A 19,610-nucleotide genomic window follows, 5' to 3' on the forward strand; every position below is an offset into this window, starting at 1 on the left:
TGCAACAAGTCAGCACCTCAGGAGTAAATGTCAGTTGGCTTTTCATAGCCGATCATTCAGAGTATCTCTACCGCTCCTGCTGTCTCTAGAGAGTTGAAAACAGCAGGTCTGGGACAGGTAGCACATCCGGTGAACAGGTCAGCGTTCCATAGCCGCAGGCAGAACAGTTGAAACTGGAGCAGCAGCACGGCCAGGTGGACTGTGGACAGGAAGGAGTCATCATGCCAGGTAGTCCTGAGGCATGGTACTAGGGCTCATGTCCTCCGAGAGAGAGAAAGAAAGAAAGAAAGAAAGAGAGAATTAGAGAGAGCATACTTAAATTCACACAGAACACTGGATAAGACAGGAGAAATACTCCAGATATAACAGACTGACCCTAGCCCCCCAACACATAAACTACTGCAGCATAAATACTGGAGGCTGAGACAGGAGGGGTCAAGAGACACTGTGGCCCCACCCAACGATACCCCCGGACAGGGCCAAACAGGTAGGGTATAACCCCACCCACTTTGCCAAAGCACAGCCCCCACACCACTAGAGGGATATCTTCAACCATCAACTTACACCGGATAAGACAGGAGAAATACTGAGACAAGGCTGAGTATAGCCCACAAAGATCTCCGCCACGGCACAACCCAAAGGGGGGGCACCAACCCAGACAGGAAGATCACGTCAGTGACTCAACCCACTCATGTGACTCACCCCTCCAAGGAACGGCATGGAAGAGGCAACCTCTCTCAATAGCAAGGTTATGCTCACCGAGTCTGTACATTGTCAAGACTTTTCTTCATTATGAGTCAGTTACATTGGTAAAGTATTCTGCCAATCTGTACTCTCTGTTTAGGGCCAAATAGCATTCCAGCATGCTCGGTTATTTTGTTGATTCTTTCCAATGTTTCAAGTGGCTCTCATTTAATTGTCTCATAATTTGGTTGGGTCTAATTGGGTTGCTGTCTTGGGGCTATGTGGTGTCTATATATATTTGTGAATAGAGCCCCAGAGTCAGCTGGCTACGGGTACTCTTCTGTTGGTTCATCTCTCTGTAGGTTTAGGCATCACTATCCTTTAGGTGGTTGTGGAATTTAACGGCACTTTTCTAGATTTGGATAATTAGTCGATATAGTCCTAATTCTGCTCTGCATGCAGTATTGTCTCCCTCTCATACTCTCTCTTCCCCTCTGTTCAAACTCACCTCACTGCAGCCTTCAGCGCTTCCGTCAGGCTAGGCATATGATTGGCTGAGGCCATGCTATGATGTCATCGCTGAATCTTATAAGGGTTCTGACAGACAGCCTGGGAGCGACATTAGCAGAAACACTGCACGGCAGTGAGAGAGAAAGCAAGACAGAAAGAGAGAGAGAGTGACATAGAGAGCTAGTGTAAGAGCAAAAGAGAGGGGGAGCTGACAGAAGGATGTGGGAAACTATACACTGAGGAACTACTCAAACCTGAAGAATACTTTTATGACAACGTGTATGGGAGGTTGGACAGGGACCACAACCTGTGGAGGTTTGTACATATAGTGTTTATTTGTTTGTTTTCGTCTGCTGTTGTCATGGACGTTATTTCACTCAAGTTACCCATTGTTTTATCCTGAAGGTTCTTAGTCCCTCACGCGGTTTCTCCCTCTTTCCCTCTCTCTTTCCCTCTCTCTTTCCCTCCCTCTCTCTCTCTTTCCCTCTCTCCCTCTCTCTCTCCCCCTCTCCCTCTCTCTCTACCTCTTTCCCTCTTTCTCTCTCCCTCTCTCCCTCTCTCTATCCCTCTCTCTCTGCCTCTCTCCCTCTCTCTCTGCCTCTTTCCCTCTCTCTCTGCCTCTTTCCCTCTCTCTCTGCCTCTTTCCCTCTCTCTCCCTCCCGCTTTCCCTCTCTCTCTCCCTCTTTCCCTCTCTCTCCCTCTTTCCCTCTAACCCCCTCTCTGCCTCTCTCCCTCTCCCTCTAACCCCCTCTCTGCCTCTTTCCCTCTCTCTCTCCCTCTTTCCCTCTCTCTCCCTCTCCCTCTAACCCCCTCTCTGCCTCTTTCCCTCTCTCCCTCTTTCCCTCTCTCTCTCCCTCTTTCCCTCTCTGCCTCTCTCTCTCTGCCTCTCTCTCTCTGCCTCTCTCTCTCTCCCTCTCCCTCTAACCCCCTCTTTCCCTCTCTCTCCCTCTCCCTCTAACCCCCTCTCTGCCTCTCTCCATCTGCCTCTTTCCCTCTCTCTCTCCCGCTTTCCCTCTCTCTCTCTCTCTGCCTCTCTTTCCCTCTCTCTCTCCCTCTTTCCCTCTCTCTCTCTCTCTCTCCCCCTCTCTCCCACTTTTCCTCTCTCTCTCCCTCCCTCTCCCTCTTTCCCTCTCTCTCCCTCTCTCCCCCTCTCTCCCGCTTTCCCTCTCTCTCTCCCTCTTTCCCTCCCTCTCCCTCTCCCTCTAACCCCCTCTCTGCCTCTTTCCCTCTCCCTCTCCCTCTCTCTCCCTCTCCCTCTTTCTCCCTCTCCCTCTTTCTCCCTCTCCCTCTTTCTCCCTCTTTCTCTTTCTCCCTCTCTGCCTCTTTCCCTCTCTCTCTCTCTCTCTCTCTCTCTCCCCCTCTTTCCCTCTCTCTCTCCCTCTTTCCCTCTCTCTCCCTCTCCCTCTCCCCCCCTCTCTCCCTCTCTATCTTTTTTTGTAGCTTAACGTGCTTCTTGTTTTTACCTGTCTCTTTCTTTCTCTCCATCTCCTACCTCTAGACAATGGGCAGCTGCACCCCCCCTGTGCCTTCCCTCAATGTCACCGAGTCAGCCAACAGATCATGGGCCAGGGCGGCTGGCGGCGAACCAGGTTACAGTGAGGTAGAGATGGTCCTCCTAGGCATGGTTATGTCACTGCTGGTCGTTGGCATCGTGTTCGGCAACATCCTGGTCATCATAGCCATCTACCGGTTCCAAAGACTGCAGAACATCACCAACTGCTTCATCACCTCTCTGGCCTGTGCCGACCTCGTCATGGGTCTCATCGTGGTGCCGTTCGGCGCCTGCTACATTATCTTCAACACCTGGCACTTCGGCAGCTTCTGGTGTGAGTTCTGGACTGCCACTGACGTGTTGTGTGTGACGGCCAGCATCGAGACGCTCTGCGTGATAGCGCTGGACCGTTACCTGGCCATAACCTCTCCGTTCCGCTACCAGTCTCTGCTGACCAAGTGTAAGGCGCGCGTGGTGGTCCTGCTGGTGTGGGTGATTGCAGGACTCATCTCCTTCTTACCCATCCACATGAAGTGGTGGATCAGTGACGACGCGGAGGCAAAGGCCTGCATCCAGAACAGCAACTGCTGTGACTTCAACACCAACACAGCCTACGCCATCACCTCCTCCATCATCTCCTTCTACATCCCCTTAGTCGTCATGGTGTTTGTCTACAGCCGCGTGTTCCAGGAGGCCAAGCAGCAACTACGCAAGATCGACCGCAGCGAGGGGCGCTTCCACGCCCATAACAACAACATGGCAGGAGGAGCAGGGGTGGAGAATAACAACGAGAGCCGAGGAGTTGGAGGAGGATTCAGGAAGACCAAGTTCTGCCTGCGGGAACACAAGGCCCTGAAGACCCTCGGGATCATCATGGGGATCTTCACGCTGTGCTGGCTACCCTTCTTCGTCCTCAACGTGGTGGTAGCCATCTGGAAGGTAGGGGACATCGGACTTGCCTTCAGGATACTCAACTGGATAGGTTATGCCAACTCTGCATTCAACCCCTTGATCTACTGCAGGAGCCCTGAGTTCAGATACGCATTCAAGGAGATCCTGTGCATCAAGAAGGTCCGGTTCCCCAACATAGGGCCTACTAATGGATACGTGTACAGCGGACACAGCTGGCAGAGTGAGCAGCAGGGAGGGAGGAGTAAGGGGAGCTCGGAGGACAGTGACCCAGCTGCAGACGGGAGCTCTGGGAGGGGAGAGGCAGGTGGGGGTGGAGCTGCAGACGGAACGGACCCGAACGGGAACTGCAGTAAAGGGTTAACAATTGTACTTTAACCCCCTCACCTTGCTAAGGGAAGTGAACAACCTTTGGAACAGACAGACATGTTTCACAGTTATCGCCCATTGTCACTTCACCAAGTCACTGAGATGAGACTGGATGGATGGATGGATGGATGGATGGATGGATGGATGGAGGGTGAATGGTGAGCGAGTAGCACAGGTGAGACTTGTTAGATTGAGGACAGGAGAGGAATTTGTTACATTTCACCAGTAAGTTTGCTAAGTTGAATGCATATTTAGAGAGAGAGAGATCATGTAGATTGTTTCATCTACCTCACCTTGTCGTTTCAGATATCTATACGTTCTTATCATGTATAATCTAAATGTGTCACATTGATTCACTGACCACAGAAACCAGACTGGCTCATAAATCCAGAAGATAATTTTACTCTGTGTCCACCCATACGTGAAATGTATGCACACATTAATGTATGTTGCTTTGGATAAAAGTGTCTGCTAAATGGCATATATCATTATGAATAATTGGTGAGAGAGAGAGAGAGAGGGAGAGACAGAGAGAGACAGAAAGAGAGAGAGAGAGACAGAGAGAGAGAGAGACAGAAAGAGAGAGAGAGATACAGAAAGAGAGAGACAGAGAGAGACAGAGAGAGACAGAAAGAGAGAGAGAGAGACAGAGAGAGAGAGAGACAGAAAGAGAGAGAGAGATACAGAAAGAGAGAGAGAGAGACAGAGATCCTGGTCCAAATGGACCATGTTCCATTTGTTTTTCCATGGACCATTTTCTCGAGTTTCACACACAACATCATTTTTTTTGTTGAGTTGGGCACACATGGCTTTTGCATTCAATGACTTAACTGTCAATTGATAATCGCTGCTGTGCCACACCTCCCCGAGCCTTAATGATCTAACCCAGTGTCACATCAGCCCTCCCGTCACCTCTCTCCTCTCGTCAACTCTCTGCTCTATCTTTACCCTTCTAGACAGAAGTCAATTTCCTCTCCCAGGTCTCCCGGTGTTGCTAGCAGAAGTCAGTGGTTAGTCTGCAGTTTGTTGACTGGATCTGTCGTTGTCGTTCTGGAAAGTAGCCATGTTTACTGAGAGCAGAGTCAGTAGTTTCCTCAGTGATCGGAGGGAAGGGTACAGACCGACTCCATGGAATAACAAACAGTCTGTGGAACCAGGCCAGAGATAACAGTGTCCCTGTCTCCTGCCCTAGAGGTGCTGCTTACAGGACCCAGGCAGGCTGCGTCTGAAATGGCACCCCATTCCCTATCTCTTGCAGTACTTTTGACCAGGGCCCTATACGGTCAGACCAGTCAACATGCATGAGACAACAGGTGGACTGGGCGATTGAGATGTTTCTAATCAGGGTGTGATCGCTGGTGGGTCTTTGGTTCTCTGTGAAGTTTTCCCAAAGTAAACTGAATTCTGAATCGTTCACGATATCTGTGCAATGATACAACTAGACAATGACCTATTTCTACAGCTGTTGATGATGTCTGTATCAATTAGTTTCCCTCTCTGTTTCCCTGTCCTCTCGGTGAGCATTTATCTCTGTGTCTATCTCTGTGTCTATCTCTATCTCTGTATCTATCTCTGTAGTTCTCCCTGTATCTATCTCCTCTCCCATTTCTCTATTTATCTCTCTCTCTCCCTCTCTCTCTGACTTGTTTCTCACCAGGAAATGCCTGCGTTGTTGCAGGGCTGAGCCCGGTCCAGGCCGATAAACAGGGGATAAATCCATTATCTCTGCTGTTTAGTTGGGGAATTCGATGACTCCCTCCCTCCTAAACAACAGTCGCATGCAGGGAGCGATCTCTAGATTAGGATGTATAACGTTTTCCCAGTCTGACAGACGGTTAGCAGGAGGAGCACAGGGCTCAGGTCTCTAATGGGACACCTATTCCTCACACTCCTGAAGTCTCTAATGGGACACCTATTCCTCACACTCCTGAAGTCTCTAATGGGACACCTATTCCTCACACTCCTGAAGTCTCTAATGGGACATCTATTCCTCACACTCTTCAAGTCTCTAATGGGACATCTATTCCTCACACCCCTCAAGTCTCTAATGGGACACCTATTCCTCACACTCTTCAAGTCTCTAATGGGACACCTATTCCTCACACTCCTCAAGTCTCTAATGGGACACCTATTCCTCACACTCCTGAAGTCTCTAATGGGACACCTATTCCTCACACTCCTGAAGTCTCTAATGGGACACCTATTCCTCACACTCCTGAAGTCTCTAATGGGACACCTATTCCTCACACTCCTGAAGTCTCTAATGGGACACCTATTCCTCACACTCCTGAAGTCTCTAATGGGACACCTATTCCTCACACTCCTGAAGTCTCTAATGGGACATCTATTCCTCACACTCTTCAAGTCTCTAATGGGACATCTATTCCTCACACCCCTCAAGTCTCTAATGGGACACCTATTCCTCACACTCTTCAAGTCTCTAATGGGACACCTATTCCTCACACTCCTCAAGTCTCTAATGGGACACCTATTCCTCACACTCCTGAAGTCTCTAATGGGACACCTATTCCTCACACTCCTGAAGTCTCTAATGGGACACCTATTCCTCACACCCCTGAAGTCTCTAATGGGACATCTATTCCCCATACTCCTCAAGCGTCGCGGCTGTGTCCCAAATTATACACAACTTTACTCACCATAAGGCCACTTCCCCTAAGTGTTTTAGACATAACCCTGATCAATTCCCCTTGCTGTTTTATGCATTACCCTGACCAATTCCCCTTGCTGTTTTAGACATTACCCTGACCAATTCCCCTTGCTGTTTTAGACATTACCCTGACCAATTCCCCTAGCTGTTTTAGACATTACCCTGACCAATTCCCCTAGCTGTTTTAGACATAACCCTGACCAATTCCCCTAGCTGTTTTAGACATAACCCTGACCAATTCCCCTAGCTGTTTTAGACATTACCCTGACCAATTCGCCTAGCTGTTTTAGACATAACCCTGACCAATTCCCCTAGCTGTTTAAGACATAACCCTGACCAATTCCCCTTGCTGTTTTAGGCATTACCCTGACCAATTCCCCTAGCTGTTTTAGACATAACCCTGACCAATTCCCCTAGCTGTTTTAGACATAACCCTGACCAATTCCCCTTGCTGTTTTAGACATAACCCTGACCAATTCCCCTAGCTGTTTTAGACATTACCCTGACCAATTCCCCTTGCTGTTTTAGACATAACCCTGACCAATTCCCCTTGCTGTGTTAGACATAACCCTGACCAATTCCCCTAGCCGTTTTAGACATTACCCTGACCAATTCCCCTTGCTGTTTTAGACATAACCCTGACCAATTCCCCTAGCTTTGTTAGACATAACCCTGACCAATTCCCCTAGCTGTTTTAGACATTACCCTGACCAATTCCCCTTGCTGTTTTAGACATAACCCTGACCAATTCCCCTAGCTGTTTTAGACATTACCCTGACCAATTCCCCTTGCTGTTTTAGACATAACCCTGACCAATTCCCCTAGCTGTTTTAGACATAACCCTGACCAATTCCCCTAGCTGTTTTAGACATTACCCTGACCAATTCCCCTAGCCGTGTTAGACATAACCCTGACCAATTCCCCTAGCCGTTTTAGACATTACCCTGACCAATTCCCCTAGCCGTTTTAGACATTACCCTGACCAATTCCCCTAGCTGTTTTAGACATAACCCTGAACAATTCCCCTAGCTGTTTAAGACATAACCCTGACCAATTCCCCTTGCTGTTTTAGGCATTACCCTGACCAATTCCCCTAGCTGTTTTAGACATAACCCTGACCAATTTCCCTAGCTGTTTTAGACATTACCCTGACCAATTCCCCTAGCTGTGTTAGACATAACCCTGACCAATTCCCCTAGCTGTTTAAGACATAACCCTGACCAATTCCCCTTGCTGTTTTAGACATAACCCTGACCAATTCCCCTAGCTGTTTTAGACATTACCCTGACCAATTCCCTTTGCTGTTTTAGACATTACCCTGACCAATTCCCCTAGCTGTTTTAGACATAACCCTGACCAATTCCCCTAGCTGTTTTAGACATAACCCTGACCAATTCCCCTAGCTGTTTTAGACATTACCCTGACCAATTCCCCTAGCCGTGTTAGACATTACCCTGACCAATTCCCCTTGCTGTTTTAGACATAACCCTGACCAATTCCCCTAGCTGTTTTAGACATAACCCTGACCAATTCCCCGAGCTGTTTTAGACATAACCCTGACCAATTCCCCTAGCTGTTTTAGACATAACCCTGACCAATTCCCCTAGCTGTTTTAGACATTACCCTGACCAATTCCCCTTGCTGTTTTAGACATAACCCTGACCCATTCCCCTTGCTGTTTTAGACATTACCCTGACCAATTCCCCTAGCTGTTTTAGACATTACCCTGACCAATTCCCTTTGCTGTTTTAGACATTACCCTGACCAATTCCCCTTGCTGTTTTAGACAAAACCCTGACCAATTCCCCTAGCTTTGTTAGACATAACCCTGACCAATTCCCCTAGCTGTTTTAGACATTACCCTGACCAATTCCCCTTGCTGTTTTAGACATAACCCTGACCAATTCCCCTAGCTGTTTTAGACATTACCCTGACCAATTCCCCTTGCTGTTTTAGACATAACCCTGACCAATTCCCCTAGCCGTTTTAGACATTACCCTGACCAATTCCCCTAGCCGTGTTAGACATAACCCTGACCAATTCCCCTAGCCGTTTTAGACATTACCCTGACCAATTCCCCTAGCCGTTTTAGACATTACCCTGACCAATTCCCCTAGCTGTTTTAGACATTACCCTGACCAATTCCCCTAGCTGTGTTAGACATAACCCTGACCAATTCCCCTAGCTGTTTAAGACATTACCCTGACCAATTCCCCTTGCTGTTTTAGACATAACCCTGACCAATTCCCCTAGCTGTTTTAGACATAACCCTGACCAATTCCCCTTGCTGTTTTAGACATTACCCTGACCAATTCCCCTTGCTGTTTTAGACATAAGCCTGACCAATTCCCCTTTCTGTTTTAGACATTACCCTGACCAATTCCCCTAGCTGTTTTAGACATTACCCTGACCAATTCCCCTAGCTGTTTTAGACATTACCCTGACCAATTCCCCTTGCTGTTTTAGACATTACCCTGACCAATTCCCCTTGCTGTTTTAGACATTACCCTGACCAATTCCCCTAGCTGTTTTAGACATTACCCTGACCAATTCCCCTTGCTGTTTTAGACATTACCCTGACCAATTCCCCTTGCTGTTTTAGACATAAGCCTGACCAATTCCCCTTTCTGTTTTAGGCATTACCCTGACCAATTCCCCTAGCTGTTTTAGACATAACCCTGACCAATTCCCCTAGCTGTTTTAGACATAACCCTGACCAATTCCCCTTGCTGTTTTAGACATTACCCTGACCAATTCCCCTTGCTGTTTTAGACATAAGCCTGACCAATTCCCCTTGCTGTTTTAGACATTACCCTGACCAATTCCCCTTGCTGTTTTAGACATTACCCTGACCAATTCCCCTAGCTGTTTTAGACATTACCCTGACCAATTCCCCTAGCTGTGTTAGACATAACCCTGACCAATTCCCCTAGCTGTTTAAGACATAACCCTGACCAATTCCCCTTGCTGTTTTAGACATAACCCTGACCAATTCCCCTAGCTGTTTTAGACATTACCCTGACCAATTCCCTTTGCTGTTTTAGACATTACCCTGACCAATTCCCCTAGCTGTTTTAGACATTACCCTGACCAATTCCCCTAGCTGTGTTAGACATAACCCTGACCAATTCCCCTATCTGTTTAAGACATAACCCTGACCAATTCCCCTTGCTGTTTTAGACATAACCCTGACCAATTCCCCTAGCTGTTTTAGACATTACCCTGACCAATTCCCTTTGCTGTTTTAGACATTACCCTGACCAATTCCCCTAGCTGTTTTAGACATTACCCTGACCAATTCCCCTTGCTGTTTTAGACATAACCCTGACCAATTCCCCTAGCTGTTTTAGACATAACCCTGACCAATTCCCCTTGCTGTTTTAGACATTACCCTGACCAATTCCCCTTGCTGTTTTAGACATAAGCCTGACCAATTCCCCTTTCTGTTTTAGACATTACCCTGACCAATTCCCCTAGCTGTTTTAGACATTACCCTGACCAATTCCCCTAGCTGTTTTAGACATTACCCTGACCAATTCCCCTTGCTGTTTTAGACATAACCCTGACCAATTCCCCTAGCTGTTTTAGACATAACCCTGACCAATTCCCCTTGCTGTTTTAGACATTACCCTGACCAATTCCCCTTGCTGTTTTAGACATAAGCCTGACCAATTCCCCTTTCTGTTTTAGACATTACCCTGACCAATTCCCCTAGCTGTTTTAGACATTACCCTGACCAATTCCCCTAGCTGTTTTAGACATTACCCTGACCAATTCCCCTTGCTGTTTTAGACATTACCCTGACCAATTCCCCTTGCTGTTTTAGACATAAGCCTGACCAATTCCCCTTGCTGTTTTAGGCATTACCCTGACCAATTCCCCTAGCTGTTTTAGACATAACCCTGACCAATTCCCCTAGCTGTTTTAGACATAACCCTGACCAATTCCCCTTGCTGTTTTAGACATTACCCTGACCAATTCCCCTTGCTGTTTTAGACATAAGCCTGACCAATTCCCCTTGCTGTTTTAGACATTACCCTGACCAATTCCCCTTGCTGTTTTAGACATTACCCTGACCAATTCCCCTAGCTGTTTTAGACATTACCCTGACCAATTCCCCTAGCTGTGTTAGACATAACCCTGACCAATTCCCCTAGCTGTTTAAGACATAACCCTGACCAATTCCCCTTGCTGTTTTAGACATAACCCTGACCAATTCCCCTAGCTGTTTTAGACATTACCCTGACCAATTCCCTTTGCTGTTTTAGACATTACCCTGACCAATTCCCCTAGCTGTTTTAGACATTACCCTGACCAATTCCCCTAGCTGTGTTAGACATAACCCTGACCAATTCCCCTATCTGTTTAAGACATAACCCTGACCAATTCCCCTTGCTGTTTTAGACATAACCCTGACCAATTCCCCTAGCTGTTTTAGACATTACCCTGACCAATTCCCTTTGCTGTTTTAGACATTACCCTGACCAATTCCCCTAGCTGTTTTAGACATTACCCTGACCAATTCCCCTTGCTGTTTTAGACATAACCCTGACCAATTCCCCTAGCTGTTTTAGACATAACCCTGACCAATTCCCCTTGCTGTTTTAGACATTACCCTGACCAATTCCCCTTGCTGTTTTAGACATAAGCCTGACCAATTCCCCTTTCTGTTTTAGACATTACCCTGACCAATTCCCCTAGCTGTTTTAGACATTACCCTGACCAATTCCCCTAGCTGTTTTAGACATTACCCTGACCAATTCCCCTTGCTGTTTTAGACATAACCCTGACCAATTCCCCTAGCTGTTTTAGACATAACCCTGACCAATTCCCCTTGCTGTTTTAGACATTACCCTGACCAATTCCCCTTGCTGTTTTAGACATAAGCCTGACCAATTCCCCTTGCTGTTTTAGACATTACCCTGACCAATTCCCCTAGCTGTTTTAGACATTACCCTGACCAATTCCCCTAGCTGTAGACAGTCTTGTGATCAACTCAACAGTATGCTATGATCATAGTAGTTCCACGTTAAATGTAGCTACTGTCAGCCTGGCTTTCCTCTACCTTTCCATAACAGTGTTAGTGTCCTGTGTGTGTGTGTGTGTGTGTGTGTGTGTGTGTGTGTGTGTGTGTGTGTGTGTGTGTGTGTGTGTGTGTGTGTGTGTGTGTGTGTGTGTGTGTGTGTGTGTGTGTGCATGTGGCTTTGCGTCTCAAGTGTTGCCAGCTAACGGTGTTGAAACTGTGAATGTTGTTATTTTGGAGGAACATCTTTGTCCTGTACTGTAGCTTTGGCAGGCACCACTTGTTGTCAAAAGTCCTGCTGCACAAAAAAATAAGTCAATATGGGTACATTTGTGCCTAGCAAATAAATAAAACATTTTTATTGGATTTTGTGTTTAAATTCATAAATACGTGGTGAAAGCAATAATTGTTTTTATTTTCGTTACTTTATGTAATGTTCAAATTTAGTAACCATCTCACTACTTTTGCAGTAGTAGCTTACAAAAAACAAAAATTGTAGAAAAAATACATTGTTTTAGACTTTGATCCATGGACATGAAGAACCCACATCTGAAGGAATGCATTCTGAAGCTTGCATGTGTGCTCTGTGTGTGTGCTCTGTGTGTGTGCTCTGTGTGTGTTTGCGTGTATTGAACATTTATGTGCTGTTTTTTAATACTGTGGTCTGCTGTGTTTCATGTGTTTTGGAAATCTCTGTGACGTTTTTTTAATAGTATAGTCTGCTGTGTTTCGTGTATATTGGACATCTCTCTGTCATTTCTTTTATACTGTGGGCTGTTGTGTCAAAAAAAAGTAAATAATAAAAGCTTCTAAAGAAGAACATCCAGCATAAACTGACCATCTACACTGCTCCCTATTGGTCCTCTCCTGGCCATCTACACTGCTTCCTATTGGTCCTCTCCTGGCCATCTACACTGCTCCCTCCTGGTCCTCTCCTGGCCATCTACACTGCTCCCTATTGGTCCTCTCCTGACCATCTACACTGCTCCCTATTGGTCCTCTCCTGGCCATCTACACTGCTCCCTATTGGTCCTCTCCTGACCATCTACACTGCTCCCTATTGGTCCTCTCCTGGCCATCTACACTGCTCCCTATTGGTCCTCTCCTGGCCATCTACACTGCTCCCTCCTGGTCCTCTCCTGGACATCTACTCTGCTCCCTCCTAGTCCTCTCCTGGCCATCTACACTGGTCCCTATTGGTCCTCTCCTGACCATCTACACTGCTCCCTATTGGTCCTCTCCTGGCCATCTACACTGCTCCCTATTGGTCCTCTCCTGACCATCTACACTGCTCCCTATTGGTCCTCTCCTGGCCATCTACACTGCTCCCTATTGGTCCTCTCCTGACCATCTACACTGATCCCTATTGGTCCTCTCCTGGCCATCTACACTGCTCCCTATTGGTCCTCTCCTGGCCATCTACACTGCTCCCTATTGGTCCTCTCCTGGCCATCTACACTGCTCCCTATTGGTCCTCTCCTGGCCATCTACTCTGCTCCCTGCTGGTCCTCTCCTGGCCATCTACACTGCTCCCTATTGGACCTCTCCTGGCCATCTACACTGCTCCCTATTGGTCCTCTCCTGGCCATCTACACTGCTCCCTATTGGTCCTCTCCTGGCCATCTACACTGCTCCCTATTGGTCCTCTCCTGACCATCTACACTGCTCCCTATTGGTCCTCTCCTGACCATCTACACTGCTCCCTATTGGTCCTCTCCTGGCCATCTACACTGCTCCCTATTGGTCCTCTCCTGGCCATCTACTCTGCTCCCTATTGGTCCTCTCCTGGCCATCTACTCTGCTCCCTATTGGTCCTCTCCTGGCCATCTACTCTGCTCCCTGCTGGTCCTCTCCTGGCCATCTACACTGCTCCCTATTGGACCTCTCCTGGCCATCTACTCTGCTCCCTGCTGGTCCTCTCCTGGCCATCTACACTGCTCCCTATTGGTCCTCTCCTGGCCATCTACACTGCTCCCTCCTGGCCATCCCCTCTCCCTGCACCTTGGCTCTGTGTGTGTCAAAGTTCACTGTGGTGTGTGTGGGTGCAGGTCTTTACATGCTTGCAGGGCCCTAGCCTTTTGACCCCCCCCCACACACACACACACACACACACACACACACACACACACACACCTTGCAGGAAGAAAAAAGAAATGCCCCCCCCTCTTGACAGCGTAGAGAAAAAATATTTATTTTAGATTTAATAAAACATTTTATAGTTAGTAAAAACGTTTGAGTTAATCAAATGTTTTAGCGTTAATAGGACTGAGTAAGTTAACATTTTAGAGTAATCCTGCAATTCTACACATTTTGCCTTGACTTATTCCATGATCATTTGATATCTGAGTGATAATGACTAACAAAATCAATGGGGGCCCCCTGGAGGTCAGGATCCCTAGGCACATGCCCTGTGTGCCTGGTTGGTAATTTGACCAGGATTAGATAGCTGATAGCTGGCTAGACTAATTTACCAATTCAAAAATTGTTAGCTGACATGGTCTAACTGAGTGACTATCAGTGACTGACATAACAAGAGAAAAAGTGCTGATGCACAAACACATTGTGAAATTGTACCTGGTGTATTCTACTATTCTAACTGTCAGTAGTAAGCTGAAACCCCGACTGAGTTCCTAAAAAAGCAGTCGTCTTATGCTTAGGGCCGGCCCTGTGTGCTTTTCCTTAATACGGTGGTGTACTGTAGTGTACAATCTGTGTCTCTAGTCAGTCAAGCTTAGAGAGAGAGACGATGTCATTATGCGCAATGATTCTAGAACCAACTAGCTGACTGCCACATTCAGCCAAGCACCATGCAGAGGGGGGGGGGGCACACACAGGAGTATATATACTAACAATGATATGTACAGCAGTATATATACCAAGACTGATATGTACAGCAGTAGATATACCAAGAATGATATGTACAGCAGTAGATATACTAGGAATGATATGTACAGCAGTGGATATAATAGAAATGATATGTACAGCAGTAGATATAATAGGAATGATATGTACAGCAGTAGATATACCAAGAATGATATGTACAGCAGTATATATATACCAAGACTGATATGTACAGCAGTAGATATACCAAGAATGATATGTACAGCAGTAGATATAATAGGAATGATATGTACAGCAGTAGATATACTAAGAATGATATTTACAGCAGTATATATACAAGAATGATATGTACAGCAGTGGATATAATAGAAATGATATGTACAGCAGTAGATATAATAGGAATGATATGTACAGCAGTAGATATACCAAGAATGATATGTACAGCAGTAGATATAATAGGAATGATATGTACAGCAGTATATATACTAAGAATGATATTTACAGCAGTAGATATAATAAGAATGATATGTACAGCAGTGGATATAATAGAAATGATATGTACAGCAGTAGATATAATAGGAATGATATGTACAGCAGTAGATATAATAGGAATGATATGTACAGCAGTAGATATAATAGGAATGATATGTACAGCAGTAGATATAATAGGAATGATATGTACAGCAGTAGATATATTAGAGTGAGCTATGTAAAGAATCCAGTATATACATAAATATGTGGTGTGTATAAACAGTGTAACTAAATACAATGTACAGTAGTAGAAATATCCAAATGAGCTATGTGGGCAAAACAGTATTTAAATACTCAGTGTGAAATGGGAAGCATCCAGTGGCTCAATGCCTTTATGACATGGGACAGTTCATGTATTATTTTTACTGTACCTAACTATGAGTCATGTGTCCTACAGAAGAACAAGCAGTCTATGCTAGTGGCCTGTCAATGGACATGTTACCACAGACGAAATACACTTAAGATACATCCCAAATAACACCCTATTCCCTACAGGGCCCATAGGGTTCTCATCAAAAGTAGTGCACTACATAGGCAATAGGGTGCCATTTAGATTTCACAATCACACTTAAGAAATAAAACAGGCCTAGACCTGTATCTGTAAATGAACGTGTTGTGTGGTCTGAGTGGAAGTGTTGTATTAGCTCAATGTTTACTAGACCTGTATCTGTAAATTAACTTGTGTGGTCTGAGTGGAAGTGTTGTATTAGCTCAATGTTTACTAGACCTGTATCTGTAAATTAACGTGTTGTGTGGTCTGAGTGGAAGTGTTGTATTAGCTCAATGTTTACTAGACCTGTATCTGTAAATTAACTTGTGTGGTCTGAGTGGAAGTGTTGTATTAGCTCAATGTTTACTAGACCTGTATCTGTAAATGAACGTGTTGTGTGGTCTGAGTGGAAGTGTTGTATTAGCTCAATGTTTACTAGACCTGTATCTGTAAATTAACTTGTGTGGTCTGAGTGGAAGTGTTGTATTAGCTCAATGTTTACTAGACCTGTATCTGTAAATTAACTTGTTGTGTGGTCTGAGTGGAGGTGTTGTATTGGCTCAATGTTTACTATACCTTTCTTTTTCAAGATATTTTTGAACAAGAATATGTCACTTTTTTGGTTGGGCTTACGATCCATGTGCTAATGTTCTTTGGTATTTACAAAATGCAAGTGTGATCTGATGAAGTAATATTGAAGTAATAAATGATGTATTTGTTGGTTGTTATGTATCTACTAGTGTTTTTGTTTATTCATCCACTGGTTCAATAACTGAAACACATATTTTATAAAAATACTTTATCATCATCTTAAATAATAATAATAGTATCATCATCTTAGTAGTAAGTAGCCCTGACTCATAGTAATCATCGATAACAATCTGTTGTATCAGGCTATATTTGACACAAATACTAAAACAGATCGCTAACATTCTAAATCAGGGATCTGCAAAAGGCAACCTGCAGGTCAAAACTGACCCGCAAAACCTACCAGCAAAACCTACCCGCAAAACCTACCCGCAAAAATCCACAGGAATTCAGCTAAAAATGTGTTTAATTTTGGAAATCTGTTCCCAATTATTTCCACCCTGTCTTAATGTAATCAAGGTATTAAATTACAGCTGTTTTCAAATCCAATCTTATTTTGGGCTTAATTGTGTTCAATTCGGTGTACAAATTATAATTCGGTTCTTGCCACCTGACTCTCCGCTTCGACACAAATCTGAATCTATTTGCCTACCCCATTCTAAATCAACAATGGGATTTCTATATGATAAACTATTCAGGGACCGTGAGTACCTGTGCAGTCTGTTACATGATCCTACTGTGCTTTAACATAGTGTTGTTTGTACAGAGAGTTCCGAAAAGTGTCATTCCAGGTTCTGGGCCTCCGTTTCGCTCCACCAACCGTTTCTCTCTATGGGAAGGCATGCTGAAGCTTTATTAACCACAGGGCATGGTAAATGCACACATTAACATAAAGGGTGTAGAGTCCAACACCGAAGCAAAACAAACAGAGAAAGGCCCACTCTCTGTAGCATGAGAAATTACCCCCTGAAGAAAAGGGAAATCACCGCTTGTACTGTATGTATGTAGCGGTCTGACGGAACTGGGGCAACCAGCTATTTCAGTATGGGAAAATGGGCCAAGAGCGTGTGACTAGGGTGAAGGGATGAAGTGAATGGAGAGATGGAGGAATGGACGGAAGGGATGGACGGATATTGTAAAAAAATAAATTTGTTCATATCAAGGCCGTGCCTCAGTCGAAGGTTCCGAATGATCACATGTTCATGATCATCTAAATTCTGTCAATCCAGAAGACCTAGATATACTGACCCATAAAACGGACATACTTGGCATCTGACCAGAGAGAGAGAGGGGAGAGAGAGGAGAGAAAGAGAGGGGAGAGCGAGAGGGGGGTGAGAGAGAGGAGAGAAAGAGAGGGGAGAGCAAGAGGGGGGTGAGAGAGAGGAGAGAAAGAGAGGGGAGAGCGAGAGAGGGGTGAGAGAGAGGGGAGAGAGAGAGGGGGTGAGAGAGAGAGGGGAGAGCGAGAGGGGGGTGAGAGAGAGGAGAGAAAGAGAGAGGGGAGAGCGAGAGGGGAGAGAGAGAGAGAGGGGAGAGCGAGAGGGGGGTGAGAGAGAGGAGAGAAAGAGAGAGGGGAGAGCGAGAGGGGGGTGAGAGAGAGGGGAGAGAGAGGGGAGAGCGAGAGGGGGTGAGAGAGGGGAGAGCGAGAGGAGAGAAAGAGAGAGGGGAGAGCGAGAGGGGAGAGAGAGAGAGAGGGGAGAGCGAGAGCGAGAGGGGGGTGAGCGAGAGGAGAGAAAGAGAGAGGAGAGAGAGAGAGAGAGAGGGGGGGTGAGAGAGAGGAGAGAAAGAGAGAGGGGGGTGAGAGAGAGGAGAGAAAGAGAGAGGGGAGAGAGAGAGGGGGTGAGAGAGAGGAGAGAAAGAGAGAGGGGGTGAGAGAGAGGAGAGAAAGAGAGAGGGGGGAGAGAGAGAAAGCAAAAGGATAAATATAGGCGAGAGAGAGAAAGAGAGAAGGTGAAGAGGAGAGAGAAACTGAGCGCTGCTTCATTCAAACAGAAAATGTCCATCTGTTGAATTGAGATGAAAATAGCTTCACATTACACCAGCAGATAGGAGGTCATGGGTCGAATACTGATTTAAAGGGTTCTATGGACAATGCACTACCTACCTGTGGGTATGATGGATTAATAGACCTTGGGTGGACAGGACTAAAAGTGGAATCAACACATTTCCAGATACAAGCATCTTGCTAAACCTGCAATAACATCGGCTAAATATGTGAATGTGACTAATAACATTTGATTTGATAATGAGTTCCGATAGGAAAAAGTTTAATCTTCTAAATCTAAAACATACATCATACATTTTTCAAATTAAATTATATTACTTTTATGAAACACAGTGTTGAATGTTCAGTTTAGAATAGATACTGTGCATTACTGTAAGTCTCTCCTTCTTAATTAATCTCTCTGGTTTCTATCAACAAGGGATAGATAGCTGTGAGATGGAGTCATTAGCCTTCACCTTGTCTCAGTCTGAGTCCCAAATGGCAGCCTAATCCCTATTTAGTGCACTACTTTTGACCAGAACCCTATGGGTCAGAGCCTTATGGGTGGGAGCCTTATGGGTCAAAGCCTTATGGGTCAAAGCCTTAAGGGTGAGAGCCTTATGGGTCCTGGTCAAAAGTAGTAGGAGCCCCATGGGCTCTGGTAAAAAGTACTGCATTATACAGTGTGTGTGTGTGTGTGTGTGTGTGTGTGTGTGTGTGTGTGTGTGTGTGAACCAATATGAACCTGTGCCAGGTGAGACATTAAACAAGGGGCATCAAGGAAATATGCGCATGACAGAGAGGTTGAAACTAGCACTAACTAACTATAAGCCTAATGATAACCCCCGTGCCATACTACCACTATACTACTACTATACTACTACCATACTACTACCACCCCACACGGACAACATCTATGCGCACCGAGCAAGTGACTGTTATGCGTTTGGCAGAACACAATATTTGTGTGCAAATCTCAAATTACACTCAATGTAACAGGTAGGCATAATGTTCCTGGGGCTCTTACTGTCTTCTGATCTGCAGAACAAAAAACACAGCGGAACTAATTCACAACACTAGGGGTGCATCCCAGATGACTCCCTGCTGACTAAATAGTGCACTACTTTAGACTAGTCCTATGGGTCCTGGTTAAAGAATTGTACAATGAAGAGGTAGCGTCATTTGGGACACGGAACAAAATAAACAGATGACAGAGATGTTTATTTCCTTAGTTAACAGATGCTTTCATACACTTCAGACACAAATTACAGCTAATGACAGAATGCAGGCGCACACACGTCACACACACACACACACACACAGTTTAATGTCTCACCTGGCACAGGTTCATATTGGTTCACACCCACGCACACACCCACACACAGTTACAAACACACACACACACAATAGAGTGTGTAATTAACAGTAAATGGTGTTAATAGTTAACAGCGTGTAGCAGACATGTCCAGATAACACATTGTCCTCAAGTGAACATTAGTCCTGTTAGTCTGAGGACCCCCACAC

General features: G+C 45.6%; 1 protein-coding gene across 1 annotated transcript; it reads left to right on the top strand.

Annotated features, from left to right (window-relative positions):
• Positions 1–1,317: 1,317 nt before the first annotated feature.
• adrb2a (adrenoceptor beta 2, surface a) lies at positions 1,318–16,249 on the top strand. Its single transcript, XM_055888175.1, has 2 exons — positions 1,318–1,509; positions 2,693–16,249. The coding sequence occupies exon 2, from the start codon at positions 2,696–2,698 to the stop codon at positions 3,971–3,973; it is 1,278 nt and encodes a 425-aa protein (XP_055744150.1). The 5' UTR covers positions 1,318–1,509; positions 2,693–2,695; the 3' UTR covers positions 3,974–16,249.
• The last annotated feature ends 3,361 nt before the right edge of the window (positions 16,250–19,610 follow it).

Source organism: Salvelinus fontinalis, chromosome 29 (genome assembly GCF_029448725.1).
Source record: "Salvelinus fontinalis isolate EN_2023a chromosome 29, ASM2944872v1, whole genome shotgun sequence".
Lineage (NCBI taxonomy): Eukaryota > Metazoa > Chordata > Actinopteri > Salmoniformes > Salmonidae > Salvelinus > Salvelinus fontinalis.